At 21.7% G+C, this 21,384-nt stretch overlaps 3 protein-coding genes across 3 annotated transcripts; 1 reads left to right on the forward strand and 2 right to left on the reverse strand.

Moving 5' to 3' along the window:
* Window positions 1-454: 454 nt before the first annotated feature.
* Window positions 455-637, reverse strand: CTAM01_02539 (uncharacterized protein; the record flags this gene model as incomplete). The annotated part of the gene is made up of 1 exon (XM_060518577.1): window positions 455-637. A coding segment is annotated over one exon (183 nt), but the record flags the coding sequence as incomplete, so codon positions are not given.
* A 453-nt stretch (window positions 638-1,090) lies between these two features.
* On the reverse strand, window positions 1,091-1,240 carry CTAM01_02540 (uncharacterized protein; the record flags this gene model as incomplete). The annotated part of the gene is made up of 1 exon (XM_060518578.1): window positions 1,091-1,240. A coding segment is annotated over one exon (150 nt), but the record flags the coding sequence as incomplete, so codon positions are not given.
* A 19,713-nt stretch (window positions 1,241-20,953) lies between these two features.
* Window positions 20,954-21,103, forward strand: CTAM01_02541 (uncharacterized protein; the record flags this gene model as incomplete). Its single annotated transcript, XM_060518579.1, has 1 exon — window positions 20,954-21,103. A coding segment is annotated over one exon (150 nt), but the record flags the coding sequence as incomplete, so codon positions are not given.
* Between the last annotated feature and the right edge of the window lie 281 nt (window positions 21,104-21,384).

Raw genomic sequence — 21,384 nt, forward strand, 5'->3', positions numbered from 1 at the left:
AAATCGTTTTCTATTTAAAGCTAATAAACTAGAGTATAAAAAAGAGGTAAAAGAGCTTCTTTTTTAAAAATAAGCAAAGGCCTTATACTACGCATAAATTAAAATAAATAAGTCCTTATTAAAATTAAATTACCTTAAAAAAAAAAGAATAGTATTTAAAAAGGGAAAAATGATCCCTAATCCTCCTAATATTATTAATAAAAATAAGTTAGCTACTGCGCAAGAAGCATAATTTAATAATATTTTTAAAGTAATCGACTAGGACGTTATAATAACTAAGAGTTTTAATTTTAATTTTAACTTTAATATTCTAAAAAAATTCCTAAGAGTTCTAAAAGTTCGTAATAAGTTCTTATATATTTTTTTTATATTTATAGCCCTTCTATTTAATAAAGAATTCTTATATTCTATTCCTAATTCTATAATTAATAATTCGTTTAACTTCGTATTCTAATTAATTTAGTTTAATAATAATATAATCTTTTATATATAAGCTTTTTAATATAAGTTTAAGTAATAAAATATAGAAAATAGGATAGTATCGTATTATATTTAGTAATCTTAGTTCGTAATTAATTAGTAAGACTTTTTTAATAATTTCGAAAGGTCTAAGTTTTTTATAATTTAATTTATTACTTAGTTATTTCGTTTTAATATTATAATAAAGGAGATAAGTACTATTCCCTTTTTTTAAAAATAGTCCTCTAATCCTTAATTTATTTATATTTTTTTTTATATATTATTATATAAATTTAAAATTTAATAAAGCTTATTTATAAATCTCTTTAAGTTTATTTACGTCTATTATAGCTTTTATAGCTTATAATCCTTATTATACTTCTTTATATATAATTAACTAGAATCCGTAATTAAAATAAAACGAAGATTCTCTTATACTTTTATTAACTATATTATTATATACGAACTAAGCTATTAATAAAAGTACTATTTAATTATCTTAGTTATAGTTTATATAATAATAGAGGTATATTTTAAAGATCTAGTTAATCCTTTTTATTTATTTATTAGTTTATAAATAAAATAATATTAATAGTTTATAGTCTATACTAAGTTACGAAATTAAAGATTTTTAAAATTTTAAAATAAATAGCTTATTTCTATTAGAAATAATTTTTTTTAATAAACCATAGTTTAAGAGTATAACCTTAGTAAATATATATACTAAGTCTTTTATAGTACTTAATTTTTTATAAAAAATAAAATATATAAACTTAGTAAGTTAATTAACTATAACTAAAATACTATCGTACTATATTTTAATAAATAGTTCTCTAGACTTTAGTAATTTAATAATAAAGTCCTATATAATTAATTATTATACTTCTATTAGTAATTATAATAGTTATAGTTCGTTATAAGGCTTATATAAGCTATTCTTACTTTTTTTATAAGTTACATAGTTTTTAATTACTTTTATAATTTTAGTACGTATAGCGGATTTATTATAATACTAATAAATCCGTTTTTACGTTTTAATAACTCCTTAATAGCCGTATACTAATATACTATAAATTTTTATAATAAGTTTAGGAGTTATTTTTTTAATTAAGCTAGTATTAATCTTTTTAGTTATTATAAAGAGCTTCGTAATTAGTATAAAGCTACTATTTTTTTTTTACTTAAGAATAATTTATATTTTTTCGGGGACTATAACCTCGTAATTAAGTCTTTTACTAAGAGCGTCTACTTTACTATTTTCTAAACCTTTTTAATAAATAATTTAGAAATTATATTTAAATAGGAATTTACTTTATTTAACTTATTATTTATTTAAATTTTTATTTATTATAAAGTTTATAAGGTTCTTATAATCTATATAGATTATAATTTCGTACTTAGTTCTAAATAACTATAGTCTCTATTCTTAAAATACTTTAATAATTACTATTAATTCCTTATTATAGATTTATTAATTTAATTCTATTTTATAAAATACTTTAAAATAAAAATAATATAAATAAAGCTTTTTTTATTTATCTTATTATTTTAAAACTACTCCTATAGTAAAGTCTAAGGTATTTTAATCTCGATTTTAAAAGGTTTTTAGGGGTCTGGGATTATAATAATTAGTTTAGAAACGACTATATTTTTAACTTTAATAAATACTTTTTCGTATTTAAAGTTCTAAATAAATAAGTTATCTTTTTATATTAAATTATTAAAAAGTCTAACTATATTAATATAGTTCTTAAAGAATTATTAATAAAAGTTAATAAATCCTAAGAATCCTTATATATCCTTAACGTTTTATAATATAAGCTAGTCCCTAACTACTTTTATTTTTAATACTTATATATAGATTTATTTTAGTATAATAATATATCTAAGGAAGTTTATTTTTTATATATAGAACTTATACTTAGAGAGTTTAATATATAGTTTAGTATTTTAGAGTTTTTAAAATATTATATAAATATATTTTTTATATATTTTAAAGTTAGGGGAGAAGATAAAAATATTATTAATATAAATAATAATAAAAATATCGACGTACTCCTAGAGTACGTAGTTAACTATTATTTAAAAAATTACTAAAGTATTAATAAGTCTAAAGGGTATAATAAGGTACTTAAAAAGTCCTTTATAAGTTTAGAATACCGTTTTTTACTTATCTCTTTTTTTAATTTAAATCTAATTAAATACTTTCTTAAGATTTATAATAATAAATTAGTTAGTTCCGTAAAATAGATCTTTAAGCTTAGTAATAAGTAATAAAAAATAATAATTCTTTTTTATAATTTCGTTAAGTTTTTTATAATTAATAATAAGTCTTAATTTTCTATCCTTTTTTAGTATAAAAAATAAAGGGAATTTTATAAAAGAATTTGATAGTTAAATATATCCTTTTTTAAGCTTCTTATTAATATATTCGTTAAAGTATTTTTATTCTTTTTAATTTATTAAGTATATTAAATAGAACCTAGGTTATACTCCTTTTTTAAGTTTAATTTTTATATTTTAGTTACTATATTCTAATAATCCTATTTTTTTAGGTTCTATAAATAGTTTTATATATATTTAATACTTTTTAAATATAGTTTAGAGTTATTACGATCCTTAATTATTAGTACTATATACGAACTTCCTAGAGTTTTTTATTATTTTAATAAAAGCTATATATTATATTTATTTTTATTTTTTAAGAGTTATTAAAAATCCGTTTAAACCCTTTTTTTTTTTAGGTCGTTTAGTAACTAGATTTTCTTAAAAGACCTAGCTAATAATCTAATTTATTTATAAGTTATGCTTTTATAATTATAAGATTCTTAAGATAACGTTAATATTTTTAATTTTTATAATATTATACTATAGTTATTTTAGCTAGTTATTAATATATATTAAGAGGTATATAGTTTCTTAATTAATATATTTATAATTATAATTAACTCGTTCTCTTTTTACTATTTATAGTTAATATAAATTATTTTTTTATATTTATAATAAGTTAAGTTTATTTATTATTCTTAGTAAAATATAAGTTTTTTATACGCCGCTATTAATAATAGCGTTTAGTTTTTATTTATAAATATTAAAGTTAACTTATAATTATATATTATTACGTTATCTAATTATATATAAGAACTTTTTTTTTATTTTTACTTTTTATTATTTTTTTATAATTAGCTTTTTTAATTTTTTATTATTTATTTCTTTAGATAGTTCTTTTATTTATATCTCTCTTAGCGTTCCTTTTATACCTTAGCCTTTTTAATATAATAAATTTAGTATTAATTATATTTATAATCTTCTTATTTTATATACTTATTATTAAAGCACTTTATAAAAAAGCTAGGGTTTAGGCTAAATATTATTTTATTACTATTATCGAAGCCTAGTAATATTTAACTAAGTAGCTAGTCTTTTATATAAATATCCTTAATAAGCTTATTATTACGTTTTTATAAATAGAAATAACTATTTTATTTATATACGAGGTACTAAAAGTATTTATTATTTAAGTACTCTACTTAAAATAATTCCTTATAAAAGGGGTCTTTAGGGTTAAGTAAAGAGTAATCTTTATCTATATAGGGGGTTATTATAACTTTTTTACGTTCTTTAGTTTTATAAAACTAAATAGTTTAATTATCCTTAAATAAATAAATATATTTATATTATAGTTCGTTATTATTCTTTTTAGAGCTAATATTATTAATACTAAGTAGTACTTTATAATTAATTTTTATTTAAGTACGTTATTAAGTAATATTACGAGGTTCGTCCGAATTATAAAATAATTCTATTTTATTAAAATAAAAAAAACTAGTTCTTATTTTAATATCTTCCTTTTTAAAATTAAAATTAATTTTTTTTTTTATAATTCCGAAGTTAAGAGTTAGTTTCTTAATTATTTTAATCTTATTTTTATATAAGAGGTCCTTAAGCTATTTTTTAACTTTATAAATAAATTTCTTATTAATATCTACTTATTGTATTATATAAATAGATTTAGTTAGAATATTATTTAAATCGAGTCCTTTTTTAGATTTAATAAGTTATTTTTAGTTTATATAGTTTCGTTATATTATATAAATAAAGTTATTTATAATTTTTTTTATATTAGGTCCTCTTTTTTTAAATTTAAAGAGTTATTCCTTTATACTAGCTAAGAGTTTTTACTTAATTCGTTTTTTAAAAAAGTAAAATATATTTTTTATAACGGGGTTTATCTTAGCTTTTTCTTTTATATTTTTATAAATTTAAAAAAGTATTATAATATATTTAATATTTTTTTTTTTAAAAATATAGGGCTAATAAGTAAGTATTTTTTCTTTTTTTACTACTATTACTAAGGTCTTAATAAATAATATAGTATTATATCTAGATCATCCCTTATTTTTAAATCGCTTTAAGTACTATTTTATTTATTTTTTATTATTTTAATAAGTCAAATAATTATTATTATAATAAGCTATTTATAAGAGTTATTTATAAAGGACTTCTTTATTTATAATATTAGCTCGTTTTTTTAAAATAAGTTAGTATTAAATATACTTAAGTTATTAATAGTCTTTAACTATATATCCTAGCTTATTATAATTATAATATTTAAAATCCTTTTTTTATTACGGTTTTTTATATTTAGTAATACTAAGGTCTATAAGTCCTCCGTATTATCTATAAAACGTACTTTATTATTATTAATTTCTTAAGTTATTTTAATAATTACTTAGTAGTTTACTATAGTTTTAATATTTTCTATTAGAATTAGCTTAAGGGCGTTATACTTTTTTTTTTTTTTTATATTATTTATATAATTAAATATCGATCTTAATAACAAGCTTAACGTACTATAAGAATTTTATTAGTATTTCTATTTTACTAAGTTCGTCCTTAATTTTATCTTCTAGTCCTTAGTAAAATAAAAAAATATAAGTTTCCTTAATAAAATCGAGTCGTATTATAAGTTTTTTAAACTTAGTAGTATAGTACGAAATAAACTTAGTTTATTAAAAGTTAACTAAGTTTTTTTTAGTTTATTACTTTTTATTAAAGTTTTAAAATAGGGATTTGAGGGCGCTTTAAAATCTTACTATACTACTAAAAATATTCATAATTTCTTTTTTATAATATAATAAATAACCGTTATTACTAAAGAATTCTTTTTAAAAAAGTTCGAACGACTCTAAAGCTCGTCCTTTAAAAAAAGTTATTACGTAAATAACTCGTTTAGTTTTATTATAAAAATTAGTAACGTAAAACGTTTAGTAAGTTCTAATTTAAATTAAAAATCCCTTAAGATATTTAATAATTCTATTAAAAATAATAAGTATATTAAACTTAAGTTTTTTTTATTTATCCATAAGAATCTTAATAATATTAATAATAACTTAGAGAGTTTTAATTTCTTATTTTAAATTATTTACTTCTCTTTTTTTAATTCTTAAGTTAATTATAGCTTTATTAACTATATTTTAAAGGGTAATAATATTTTCGTTATTCTTAGCTAAAGTTATAGCTATTTAAATAGAATTATTATTAAAAAGCTCTATAAGTTCCTTATTCTATTTACTACTTTTTTTAATAATACGTCGCATTTTTTTATAATCTACTTTTTTAAAAACTATATTACTATCGGAGTTATAAATAATATTAAATATCTCGTTATCCTTAACCCTAGCTAGTTTACTAACTAAGTTAATAAGTTATTTAAAGTTAAATAAAGGGATACTTAGGGTTTTAAAAAATATTATTATTCGTTTTACTACTTAATAAGTCTTATAAGGTTAACTTATTAAATAAGAATAATTAAAATATTATAACTAGCTAGTTATAATAAGTATATTAATAAAAGTTAAAGCTACGAGTACTAAGTAAATAGTATTATAGTTATAAATAGCTTCCCTAAAGCTATATTTATAAATTATAAAATAAGTAAGGCTTTAGTAATTAATTATAGTTTTATTAAAAGGGTTCTTAGTAAAAATAGCTAAAAATAATCGTAAGATTTAATACTAAGTTAATTATTAAAAAAGCTATAAAAGTCTATTCTTAAGCCTAACTTAGGTCTATTTTATATATAAGTTTAACTATAAATATATCCTTTATTAATAATTATTTTTATTTATTAAGTAATTACTTAGTAAATATTAATAAGTACTTACTTAGAGTAATTATAATAATTATTTTATTATATAATTACTATTTTTTATTTATATATAACTTATTTATAATTCTTTTGTTCTATAAGAGTTATTTTATATTCTTATACTTTTATATATATAGTATACTATAGCCGCCGCAAGCTTACGGGGCGGGCCCTGGTCTTAGTTATATATATTGGGTCGTAATATTAGATCTTATTAATATTATATTTAATAATCCTAATTTATAAATAAATTAAGTAAAAGAGTATAAACTATTTATTATTAACTTAAATATTTAAAAAAACGTATATACTTTTATAAATATTATTATTATTAATACCTAGCTTACATAATATAATAGCTTTAAAATACCTAACTAACTCTTAAGTATTATTAATACTTTAATATTATTATAATAAAATAAGAAGTTTAAAAAGACTAAAAAGAAAAATCTAGAGCTATTAAATAAAATGAAAAATAAGGAGTAGTTTTTAACTATTTAGAGGGCAATTAATATATTATAATAATAGGGTTATTAATAATATCTTAAATTTAGTTAGTATTAATAGTTAATAATAACTACGGGTAGCTATAGTTAGTTATAAAGTTTTATTAAGTATATAATAAAAACTTAATATTAATCTTAATAAACTAGCTTATTTATAAAGGCGAAGATAGCCCTTAATAAGGCGGACCGGACCCCAAAGGGAATATTATTATTATAAGTTATTATATTTAAAAAAGTAGCTAACTTAGCTAAGTATACGGGCTTATAAAGTAACAACGTCGGGTACTTAATATTATTATTAATAATCCGTAGTTATAAACGTAATAAGAGGGAAAGTTAAGGGAAATCTATAAGAAATAGTTTATTAAAATAATAAGAGTATATATTAATATTATATATTAATACTATATAATTAATATTAACCCTTTAGGGTCCGGTCTGCCCTATTAGAGGCCATCTTCGCCTTTATAAATAAGCTAGTTTATTAAGGTTAATATTAAGTATTTTTATTACGTACTTTAGTAAAACTTTATAACTAACTATAGCCGGCCATAGCTGTTATTAAGTAACTATTAATACTAACTAAACTTAAATTATTAATAACCCTATTATTATAATATATTAGTTACTTTTTAATACTAAATATTACCCCTTATTTTCTCTTTTTATCTTATTTAATAATAACCTCTCTTTATTAATATTCTTATTTAATACGCTCGCCTATACTCTTACTAAGCTCTTAATTATATTATTAAATCTAGGCTTCTTTATACTTTATTATATTAAAAAGGTACTAATAAGGGTACCGCTTATTATAATATATCTATCCGTTTTTTATAAGTTAATATTATAAATATAATCTCTATTAAGGTAGTCTTTTTATAGCTCGGGGTTATTTAATATAATATTTATAAAATCGAACTTCTAGTTATTAAAAAAGCCCTAAGGGTTAATAAGTTATTAATAACGTCCTTATTACGACCTAATATATATAACTAAGACCAGGGCCCGCCCCGTAGGCTTATAATAACTATAATACGCTATATATATAAAAAAATAAGAATATAAAATAACTTTTATAAAATAGAAGAACTATAAATAAGTTATCCCCCTGACGGAGCAATCCGCCGGGGCCGTACCGTATATTACGTATTAAAGAAAACTAGGTATAATACGCTCTATACCTAATTACTAACTAAAACTCCTAACCTTTTACTACCTGCCTATAGGGCGAGCTTTACCTACTTTAATACACATAAGACCTTTTAATACTAGCCTATATAAGTAATTAGGTCTAATATAATCTATTTTTTTATATAAGTATTATTATTATTTAGGGGGTTTTATAAGAGCTATTTAAAGTACTAGCTTATTATTTTAACCCTATATATTTTTAGCCCGTTTATTATAATTATTATAACAAGGCTAGTATTAATATACTAAATCTTAATATTTATACTAACTTAGCTCCCCCTAACGGAGCAATCCGCCGGGGCCGTACCGTGTATTACGTATTAGGGAAAACTAGGTATATTGCGCTCTATACTTAATTATTAATTAAAATAGCTCCTAACCTTTCCCTACTTATTTAGAGGGCGAGCTATACCTATTTTAACGTATATAAAACCTCTTAATACTAGCCCGCGTAGGTAGCTAGATTTTATATTATATACTCCTTTTTATTAAGAGTTAGGGGGCCCCTTATATATTCCCTTATATTTATAATATAACCTATATTAAAAGGATTTTTAGCTCTATAAAACATAATTTCTAAGCTAATATTAATATATTAAATCTTAACGTCCGTATTAGCCCGGCTATTTATAGCATTCGTACTATTACTTAGTTAAATTTTATATTATTAAAAAGTACTTTACTACTTCTTAAGCGTACTTATATTAATTATAATAACTATAGCGTTAAGCTAGTTAAGGATACTTAGCCTAAGAGGGGTAGACTTATTAATAAGTATTTTTAGAGTTCTAGCTTATTAATTACTAACTATATACTAAGAGATTATTTAAGTAGTATTTTATATATTAATAAGTTTATTTAGTAGATTTATTTAGTAAATTTATTTAGTTTAAATAAAGAGCAGCTTTAGGTAATATTAGAAGCGATAAGGATAAAAAGAATTTTTATAAGCTCTAAGTAATAAATATTAGCTTATTTAGCCCTTTCTCTAAAAACCTCTACGTTACTATTAAAGTTTAGAACCTCTATAGTTAAGGGCCGCTTCTAATTATTATAGCTAACTATTATAATTAACTATTACGGCCGACTTCTACTATCGACCTTTCTAACTAGCGCTACTATAGCAGCTTACTTATCCTAAATTATATAGCGGTTTTCGTATTAAAATTATTATATTATATTAAGCGCGTACTTAGGGCATATTATGCGTATTATATAATTAAAAAATGTACCGTATTATATAATTTCTTTTAAAAGCGTAATCCCGTTAAGGTCGATCTTTTGTACTTATAAAGCCAGAAAAAAACCACTACATACTAACCTAGCTATTTATAATATTTATAATATTATTTAGCTAAATTTCGTATTATTAAAAAATACTTTACTATTCCTTAAGTATATTTATATTAGTTACGATAGCTATAGCGTTAAGCTAACTAAAAAGGGTACTTAGCTTAAGAGGGGTAAACTTATTAATAAGTATTTTTAAAGAGTTCTAGCTTATTAATTACTAACTATATACTAAGAGAGTAGGTTCTTATTAAAGTAGTATTTTAACTAGCTAACCTCTTAACTAGTTTTTTAATTAGCTATCTAGGTAGTAGTTTATATATTAATAAGTTTATTTAGTAGATTTATTTAGTAGATTTATTTAGTTTAAATAAAGAGTAGCTTTAGGTAATATTAAAAATAATAAGGATAAAAAGAATCTTTACGAGCTCTAAAAAATAGTAAATATTAGCTTATTTAGCCCTTTTTTTAAAAACTTCTACGTTGTTATTAAAATTCAGAACCTCTATAGTTAAGGGCCGCTTTTAACTATTATAATTAACTATTATAACTAACTATTATAACTAACCTCTATTATTAACCTTTCTAACTAGTACCGCTATAAAGTAGCTTATTTATCCCGAATTATATAGCAGTTTTTATATTAAAATTATTATATTATATTAAGCACGTACTTAGGGTATATTACGTATATTATATAGTTAAAAAGTATACCGTATTATATAATTTCTTTTAAAAGCATAATCCCGTTAAGGTCGATCTTTTGCGCTTATAAAGCCGGAAAAAAAAACTACTATATAATAATACTTTAAAAACTCTTAAAGGATTTCTAATCTAAGTTAAGAACTATTAGAACTTTTATTATAAAGATTTTGTTAATAAAACTAAGAAATTTATATATATTATTAACTTTTTTAAAAAACGAGCTTTTAAATAGTTTAAATTAATTTAAAAAGAATATTTTAATAAAATATATTTAATAAATACTTTACTAAAGTATGTAATATTTATTATATTTTTAATAAATTTGAAAAAGCTTTTAAATCCTTATTTTAAGATCTTAATAAAAAACGATAAATAAGTATAACTTATTATAGTTATAATAAACTAAGTTAATAAAAGAATACTTTTTTTATTTTCTTTTAATTCTACCTTTACTAGTTACTTAGGCGGTTCTTAATATCGATTATATAATATTCATATATAGTATTAATAAATACTCCTACTATCTTAATAAACTCTTTTTTTTAGATTTTCTAACTTTTTAACTTTCTTTTTTATAAAGTTTATAATTACGGATTATTAATAGTAATATTAAGTACCCGATACTATTACTTTATAAGCTGCTTACTTAGCTAAGTTTACTACTCTCTAGGTAATAATAGCTTATAATAGTATAGTATTATAGATACCCTCGTTATTATTATTAAGAATAATACTAACCTTACTAATATACGTTTTTAACTTCGACTTATATATATATATATACATTTATTACCTCGTTTTTTTAATTAAAATTAAAAAACGCTACTTCCCTTACTATCTATTACTATTACCTTATTACTATTACCTTATTACTATTACTCTATTACTATTACTATTATTATTACTATTAAATTATTTATTTTAAATATATATTATTAAAATACTAAGACGCGTAGTTATTATTAACCCCTAGGGCTTTTTTAATAACTAGAAGTTCGATCCTATAAGTATTATACTAAAGGACCCCGAACTATAATACGGCTATTTTAAAAAATACGAATTAGATATTATTAACTTAAAAATTAGAAAAATATATATTAATATAATTATTATTTTCATAAATACTTAGCTTATATAATATAATAGCCTCGAAATACTTAACTAATTTTAAAGTATTATTAATATTCTAAAAACGTAGTATAAGAATAAGTTAAGAAAGACTAAAAGGGATATTCTAGAGTTATTAAATAAGGTAAAAAGTAGGGGGTAGTTTTTAGCTATTTAGAGGGTAATTAATATATTATAATAGGATCGTTAGTATTTAATAACGGCTACGGCTAGCTATTATTAGTTATAAAGTTTATTACGTAATAAAAATACTTAATATTAACCCTAATAAACTAGCTTATTTATAAAGGTAAAGATAGCCCCTAATAAGGCGGACCGAACCCCAAAGGGAAAAATACTTTATTAAATTTAAATACCTTAGCGTTTAGCTAGACTTTATAAATAATACTAAGATATTTATATTTTACTAAGGACTAAAAAATAAAGTTAAGGATAAATTAATCTAACTTAATAAACATAATAACCTTTTTTAATATAGCAAGCTCGCTATTAAGCTTAATAACTAGTTGTATAAAAAAGAAAATATAAATAAAAACCTAACTCGGGATATAAATATTAATAATAACCTTAATATAGTTTCTAAACGAACTAACGACCCTATAATAATTAAAATCATAATTAATAAAGTACTATTTATAAATAACACGGAGGACTTATAGACTTTAATATTACTAAATATAAAGAACTATAATAAAAAAAGGACTTTAAATACTATAATTACGATAAGCTAGGATATATAGTTAGAAACTACCGATAACCTAAGCGTATTTAATACTAACTTATTTTAAAAAAACGAGCTAATATTATAAATAAAGAAGTTCCCTATAGATAACTCTTATAAATAGCTTATTATAATAATAACTATTTTATTTATTAAAATAGTAAAAAATAAATAAAATAGTACCTAAAGTAGCCTAAGGATAGTAAACGATCTAGGTATAATATTACCTTATTTCTTATTAAAATTATAGTAATAGTAACTAAGAAAAGAATACTTACTTACTAACCTTATATTCTTATAGAAAATAATACTAAATATATCGCTATACTCTTTTAGATTTATAAAAATATAAAAAAGAACGCTAAGACGGACCCCGTTATAAAGGATATATTTTACTTTTTTAAAGAACGAATTAAATAAAAATACCTAGTTAGAATAAGAGAATAGCTTTTTAAATTTAAAAAAAGAGGACTTAATATTAAAAGAATTATCCCCCCGACGGAGCAATCCGCCGGGGCCGTACTATATATTACGTATTAAAGAAAACTAAGTATAATACGCTTTATACCTAATTACTAACTAAAATAGTAGTTAACTAACTCGACTATAATTTCCTTTTTATTAATAGCTCCTAACCTTTTACTACCCGCTTATAAGGTAAACTTTACTTATTTTAATATATATAAAACCTCTTAATACTAACTTATATAAGTAACTAAGTCTAATATAATCTATTTTTTTATATAAATATTATTATTACTTAGGGGGTTTTATAAGAGCTATTTAGAGCACTAGCTTATTACTTTAACTTTATATACTTTTAACCTATTTATTATAACTATTATAACTAGGCTAGTATTAATATATTAAATCTTAATATCCGTACTAACCTAGCTATTTACGGCGCTTATAATATTACTTAGCTAAATTCTATATTATTAAAAAGTAATTTATTACTCCTTAAGTATATTTATATTAACTATAATAACTATAGTATTAAGTTAGCTAAAGAGGGCGCCTAGCCTAAGAGGGGTAAACTTATTAACGGGTATCTTTAGCTTACTAATTACTAACTATATACTAAGAGAGTAGTAGTTTATATATTAATAAGTTTATTTAGTAAATTTATTTAGTAAATTTATTTAGTTTAAATAAAGAGTAGCTTTAGGTAATATTAAAAATAATAAAGATAAAAAGAATTTTTATAAGCTTTAATATAAAGAATAATAAATATTAGCCTATTTAGCCTTTTTTTTAAAAAAACCTTTACGTTATTATTAAAGCTTAGAACCTTTATAGTTAAGGGCCACCTCTAACTATTATAATTAACTATTATAGCTAATTATTATAACTAATTATTACGGCCGACCTCTATTATTAACTTTTTTAGCTATTATTATTATTAAAAAAAGTAGCTTACTTATCCCAAATTAAATAGCAGTTTTTATATTAAAATTACTATATTACGTTAAGTACGTACTTAGGATATATTATATATATTATATAGTTAAAAAGTATATTATATTATATAATTTCTCTTAAAAGCGTAATCCCGTTAAGGTCGATTTTTTATACTTATAAAGCTAGAAAAAAACTACTATATAGTTATTTTTAAACTAGTTATTATAATTCTAAACCCCTAAAAGCTTTTTAAAATTAAGATTAATATTTTAAACTTCGCTATATTATGGCAGTGGGTATTAGGGCCCTGTGGGCCCCGTGGCTTAGCTTTAGGCTACGAGGCTAAGCTCCCAGTGGTCACGTGACGAGCTAGACCGCTAGGCCTAAAGGGCCTACTCACTAGCTTTTACTTATTATTTTATTTTTTTTCTTTTTATATTAAGTTTTTAATTAATTAGGCTAATATAGTAGCGTTCTGACTTACTTTAAGTTTTTTTTTATAATACTACTTAATATTACTTAATTAACTATTTTTTAAAAACGGAACGATAATATTTTAATTAATTAATTACTTATTATATTAACTAGTTACTCTTATTAAAAAAGCGTATAAAAAAGCTAAGTAATAGTTAACTAAATTAATTATGCGCGAGTAGCGTAATTAATACCCCTTAAATATATACCCTTTTTACTAAACGTAATAATTAAAAAATATAGCTAGGGAGGCTAGGTCTCTCTCTATATTAACGGTTTTTAATAAAGTTATTATTTTTATGAGTTTTAATAGAGCGTCCTAAGCCTTAATAAAGGCGCTAAGTTCCTAGTTATTAATCCCGAAGTTGTGCTATTTAACTAACTAGTAGAGCGCTTTTTACTCTCTATTACTTAGGCCGATTGCTTAATATATTTTAACAACGTAGTTAATTAGCTTACCTTACTTATTTATATTTATAATAATATCCTTTTTAAAAAAAATACTAAGTAAAGTATTAACTTCGACTTTATTTAAGAGCTATATTTTAAAAATAATAAAAAAACCCTATTTAAATAGATCGAATAGTAATTAAAAATACGTATTGCTTAGTATTAATTAAAATAAGTCCTAGTTTTTATTATTAGCTAGCTAAATAATAATACTAAGTACTTATATATAATAACCTATAAGAACTTTAACTTTATATATATTATTATTATAGAGCTCTGCGTTATAAAAAAAGCTCTTACTTAAGCCTATGCTAATAATATAGTTATAGTTAAAAAACTAAAGTAATTAAAAAACGGCTCTTAAGCTAGCTCTATTTAAAATACTACTACCCTTAGTGCCCTAGAGTAGTGGCTAGTATGCTTAAAGACGTAGGGTAGCTGCGAGACTACTCTAACCTCGTCCTATCCCGTCCCCTATAGTTTTTAAAAAATACTTAATATACTTATTTTTATTAATAATAATACTAACTTTAAGTTCGACTACTAGCTCTAGTATATTATAAAGCGCTTAGAAAATACTAACTATAGTATTAATAAGTACTACTTAAAGTATATTATTAATAAAATTAAAAGTAGTACTACGGAGTTTATATACTTAATACTAATTTTTAATAAGATTATTATAGCTAAATAGCTACTTTATAAGCTTAAGTTAGTTTATATTAGCCCGGTTATTATAAATAATACTAGTTATAAACTAAACGTATTTATAATTATGTTTAAAAACGTTTATTAAAAGCGCTCTATATTTACTAAGCTCGCGTATATTAATAAGTTTCTAAAGTTTTAATAAAAACGTCGTTTTTATAATAAACTATTTATATATTTTCGTAACTAGGCTATATTAAAATACTTAAATAACATAGCTACTTTTTAAAAATATACTAAGTACGTTGCCTAGCTAGTTAATATAATATAGCCCCCTTTTATAAAAAACCGCGCGGTTAAGGTTTTTAACTAAACTTACTAGACTTTAAGTAAAAATAATAAAAATAATAAAAGCGGTAGAAATAATAAAAGTATTAAAAATATTAAATAGAACTAAAGCCGTACCTCTACTTATAAAACGATTTCTAAAACCCTATATTAAAAACTTAAGGATAGTAGCGCTTATTTCGTTTATAATAATACTAGATATATCTCTAAGGACTACTTTAAAAAGCTAAAGATTACTATAGCTATTATTAACGCTACTATAAGCCTTACTAAAATAGAGTTAGGTTTAAAAAACTAAACCCTCTAATAAAAATAAACTCCTAGCTAGGGGATATGTATAAAAAAAATAAAAAATTAGCGATTAATTTAATAAACTTATAAAATCTCGTAGGGGGTTAGCCCCTTAAAATAGAGCTTATATTAATATTTAATAAATATAGAATTTGCTTAAGAGCTTTATTTAATATAGGAGCTAATAAGTACGGATTTATAAATAACTATATAACCCCTCTATTATAGTAGTTCTACGTAGCCCTATCCTATAAATTACTATGCCTAATCCTTATTACTAAGTTTAATAAGGAGTAATTAAATAATACTAACGTAATATAAACTACTAACTTATATATTAATTAATAAATCTTTTTAAAAGTACCCCTCCTTTAGCTTAATACGGGCCGCTATAACCTAATCCTAGAGTAGAAGTAGTTCGAATATTACGAAATAAACCCTAATATTTACTACTAATGGCTAATATAGCCTAAGGACCTATTATTACAAAAGACGCCCTCTACTATTATCAGGGACATCGAGGACCTATATACCCCAGAAATTATTAACGTATAGTACTAAATCGACGCTAACTAGTAATAAGACCTATTTAAAATAAATATAACTTACTATAACTAAAAGCTCTAGTAGTAGCGAGCAAAGGGCATACTAATTAGGATATTATTATGCTTATTAAAAATAATAACCCGTTAAATATAATAATTAAACAAGGCTAAGAATATAAAAAAAATAAAACGCGCCCTTAATAGCACTACTATTACCCCCGCAAAGAGGGCATAATAGTAGCTATACTTAATAATAATATAAATAAATATTACCTTTATTAGCGCTCCCGTATTTAAAAAAAACCTATGATAGAATAACGTTAAAATAAGCTTTATATTATTTTATAAACTAAACCGCATTATAAAAAATAAAAAAAAAGAGGTAGACCCCCTACATAACGACGACTAGGTTACTTATAACCTTATAGTAACGAACTTATTAAAATACCTACGGCCCTAGACTAACATTTTTAATAAGGCGACTAGTAATATATTAATACTTTATAAGCTATATAACTATAAAATCGAACTCCTAAATAGTAGTAAAAAAAAGCTAACTTACTACTTTCTATATAAATAGTTAATACTAGAGCTAAAAGCTATAAAAGCCTATTTACTAAAGTACTTATAAAAGGGATTTATTAAGCTAGGTAATACTCCTTTTATATCGCTAACGCTATTTATAAAAAAATATAATAATAATCTATGTTTTTATATTAACTTCCGTAAACTTAATAAAGTTATAAAAAAAAATTACTACTTATTATTACTTATTAATAAGACCCTCGCGCGGTTAAATAAGGTAAAAGTATTTATTAAATTAAATATTAAGTAGGCCTTCTACTATATTTACCTCGACCTAGCCTCTAAGGACTTAATAATATTTAAAACCCGTTACGGGGTATATAAATATAAAATAGTACCCTTTGGGCTCTATAACGAGCCGGCTACGTATTAATAATATATAAATAAAATACTAATAAAGTACCTAAATACCTTTTATATAGTATATATAAATAATATCCTAATCTTTTTTAATAATCCCCTTTAATACTAAGAGTACGTTACTAAAGTACTAAACCGCTTATAAAAAGCAGGCTTATAAGTAGATATTAAGAAGTATAAATTTAGTATTATTTTTACGAAGTACCTAGGTTTCGTAATTTCTATAGAGGGTATATAGCCTAATAAGGAAAAAGTCTCTATAGTTAGAAACTAAAAACCACCTATATTATTTAAAAATATCTAATCTTTTCTTAGGTTCTATAACTTCTATAAGAGGTTTATAAAAGATTACGGCTGCTTAACTAGGCCCCTTATAAAACTAATAAGTAAGGGAGTCCTTTTTAACTTTAGTACTAACTATAAAATAGCTTTTAAAATTATAAAACTAATACTAACATCGGTACTTATTCTCTATTATTTTAAACTAAAGTTACTAATATAACTAAAAACTAATATTTCTAACTTAGTATATACTAGAGTATTACTATAATAATAAAAAAATAATAAGCTATAGTACTTAATAGCTTTTTATTTAAAAATTATAAATAGTGCAGAGCTTAATTATGCTATTTATAATAAAAAAATATTAATAATAGTACTATACCTCGAAAAATAGCGCGCAGAGCTCGTAAATTATAAATATAAGTTCGATATTATTATAGATTACTAACTATTATTATTTTTTATAACTAAGCGCTTACTTAACTTATAATAAGCTTACTAAGCTAGTACGCTAATAGACTTTAATTTTTAAATTTATTATTACTTAAAAAAAGAAAACGTACTAACTAATGCCCTATTATAAAAAATAAAAGATATTTGTACCTAGTAAGTACTAAAGGAGGCTAATAAGACCTAAGTCCTCTTATTACTAGGATTACTATTTTTTAATATCATAGCGAAGTTACGAGCATTATTAAGTACTACTATTAGTTAACTATAGTTTATAATTAGCTCGCTTATACTAGAGGACGAACTTTAAAAATACTTATTAATAAAAAAATTTTTAAAGCTTAATAGGGACCCTACTATAGCGTCCCTTATATTAATACGAATACTAGCTACTAAAGGGCGCGAGCGCTAGTTTATTTAAAATAACGGATTATTAATAATAAATAAAAAGCTCGTAATATTTAAAAAAAAGAACCTCTATACTATAATTATCCATAAAGTCCACGAGTAAAAGCTCCTTACTTACTTAGGGCGTAATAAAGTTATAAAAATAATTAAATAATAATACTATTAGCCGGGCTTAATAATAAATACTTACTAACACGTATAGAACTACTATACTTATTATTAATTATAAAAACTATATAACAAGCCCCTAGGGGAACTAAGACTACTCCTAGTACTTAACTATTTATAATAGTATATCTTTACGAACTTTATAACTATCCTTACTAATTAAAAAGAATTTAATAATATTTAAATAATAATAAACTACCTAAGTAAGAGGGTAATATCTATTCCTTATTATAAAACTACTATAATAAAAAATATAAACTAAATATTCTATAAATAGGTACTACCTATCTTCGGCCTATTAAAGACTATTATATCGAACTAAGGTCCCTAATTTATCTCCGATTTTTAAAAAGAGCTTTATAAAATTTACGGAATTAAGCTATAATTATTAATAGTAAACTACCCGTAAATAAATAGCTAAATAGAAATACTAAACTAGTATATCCTATAATAATTAAGACTACTAGTTAACTAATATTAAAATAACTAAAATAATATACTACTTACGGTTAACTTTACTTATACTACCTAGCTTAGTAAGACTACGGGATTATTACTATATAAAATAAAATTCGGCCGTTAACTACGGCTTTCTTTTAACTAGTCTAAACGAACCTACTAATTCGGCTCTATAAAAAAAAAACTAAATTATACTAACGCGTAGCGTATAGCTTAAAAAATATATAAGGCTTAGGAGACTACTAGGGGTAATATAAAAATTACTTAGGTATAATATAAAAAGTATATTAACTACTGCTAGCGCCTAGATAATTTAAAGCTAAGAGATTAAGTTTTTATTAATATTTCGTATTAAAAGTTTGCTAATATAAATAAACTATAATAGCCATAAGCCGGACTATAGCTTATCGTTAGTACTAACTAGGGGGGTATATAAATTATAAAATTATTAGTAAGTAGCTAGGTATACCTAGTTTTTTACCTAAATAAGCTAAAGAAGGCTACTAACGACTTATTACCTAGGTAGAACTAAGACCTATTATTACTAATTATTAATAATAATAGTAAGCTAGAGTACGAGGTTTTTAAGGTTATTAAATTATGCTTATATAGGGGAAAGCTATAGTACTAAGTAAATTAAAAAGGGTATAATACGAACCCGACTTAGTATAATGTAAAAAGCTTTTAATACGTATTAGTAGCGTTCTAAGTATTCTATTACTAATACCTAATTACTAAGGGCCCGCTATAAAACCTAAATTTATAAATAAAAATTATTATAGTTAGTAACTTATTATTATTACGGGATAATAATAATATGATAGTAATAATTATAGTTATAAATTTGCTAAATTAAGAAGTAATTTAAAAGTTTATTTTTTAGTATTATGGATAGCGCCCTTTAGTATAAAGGGGGGGGTAATATTATAGTAGTAGGTATTAGGGCCCTATGGGCCCTGTAGCTTAGCTTTAGGTTACGAGGCTAAGCTCCTAGTAGTTACGTAACGAGCTAGACCGCTAGGCCCAAAGGGCCTACTCGCTAGCTTCTGCCCACTGTTCTGTTTTTTCCCTCTTTACGTTAAGTTTTTAGTTAATTAGGCTAATATAGTAGCGTTCTGACCTACCTCGAGTTTCCTTTTGTAATACGCTATAGGAGCGGTCTTAGGATAACGAGATAAGTAAAAAAAGCTTTATTTATATTATATTTATTTAAAGTATTTTATAAAATAAAATTAAATTAGTAAATTTATAATAAGGAACTAATAGTAATTATCGAAGTATTTTAAAAATAGAGAGTATAATTATCTAAAACTAAATACGAAATAATAGTTTATATAAATTATAAAAACTTTATAAACTTTATAATTAATAAAAACTTAAATAAATAATAAGTTAAATAGAGCGAATTCCTATTTAAATATAACTTCTAAATTATTTATTAAAAGGTTTAAAAAATAGTAAAATAAACGTTTTTAATAAAAGACCTAATTATAAAGTCGCGGTTTTTAAAGAAATATAAGTCATTTTTAAATAAGAGAAAGGTAATAGCTTTATATTAATTATAAAACTCTTTATAATAATTAAAAAGATTAATACTAGCCTAATTAAAAAAATAACCTCTAAACTTATTATAAATATTGATAATATATTAATATATAATTACTAAGGAATTATTAAAATATAAAAACGGATTCGCTAATAATATAATAAATCAGCTATATATATTAAAATTATAAAAGTAATTAAGGATTATGCGACTTATAAAAAAAATAAAAATAGCCTATATAAACCTTATAATAAGCTATAACTATTATAATTACTAATAAAAGTATAGTAATTAATTATATAGGACTTTATTATTAAACTACTAAAGTTTAAAGAACTATTTATTAAAATATAATATAATAGTATCTTAGTTATAGTTAATTAACTTACTAAGTTTATATATTTTATTCTTTATAAAAAACTTAATATTATAAAAGACTTAGTATATATATTTATTAAAGTTATATTTTCGAACTATAGTTTATTAAAAGAAATTATTTTTAATAGGAATAAGCTATTTATTTTAAAGTTTTAGAAATTACTCATTCTATAACTTAATATAAACTATAAACTATTAATATTATTTTATTTATAAACTAATAAATAAATAAAAAGGATTCATTAGATCTTTAAAATATACCTCCGTTATTATATAAACTATAACTAGGATAATTAAGTAGTACTTTTATTAATAACTTAGTTCGTATATAATAATATTTATTTTTATATTCTACTTTTACTAACTACTCAGGCGATTCTTAGTATCGTTTATATAGTATTAATATATAGTATTAGTATATACTCTTACTATCCTAC

Source organism: Colletotrichum tamarilloi (genome assembly GCF_030869305.1).
Source record: "Colletotrichum tamarilloi strain Tom-12 chromosome Unknown Scaffold_5.1, whole genome shotgun sequence".
Classification (NCBI taxonomy): Eukaryota; Fungi; Ascomycota; class Sordariomycetes; order Glomerellales; family Glomerellaceae; genus Colletotrichum; species Colletotrichum tamarilloi.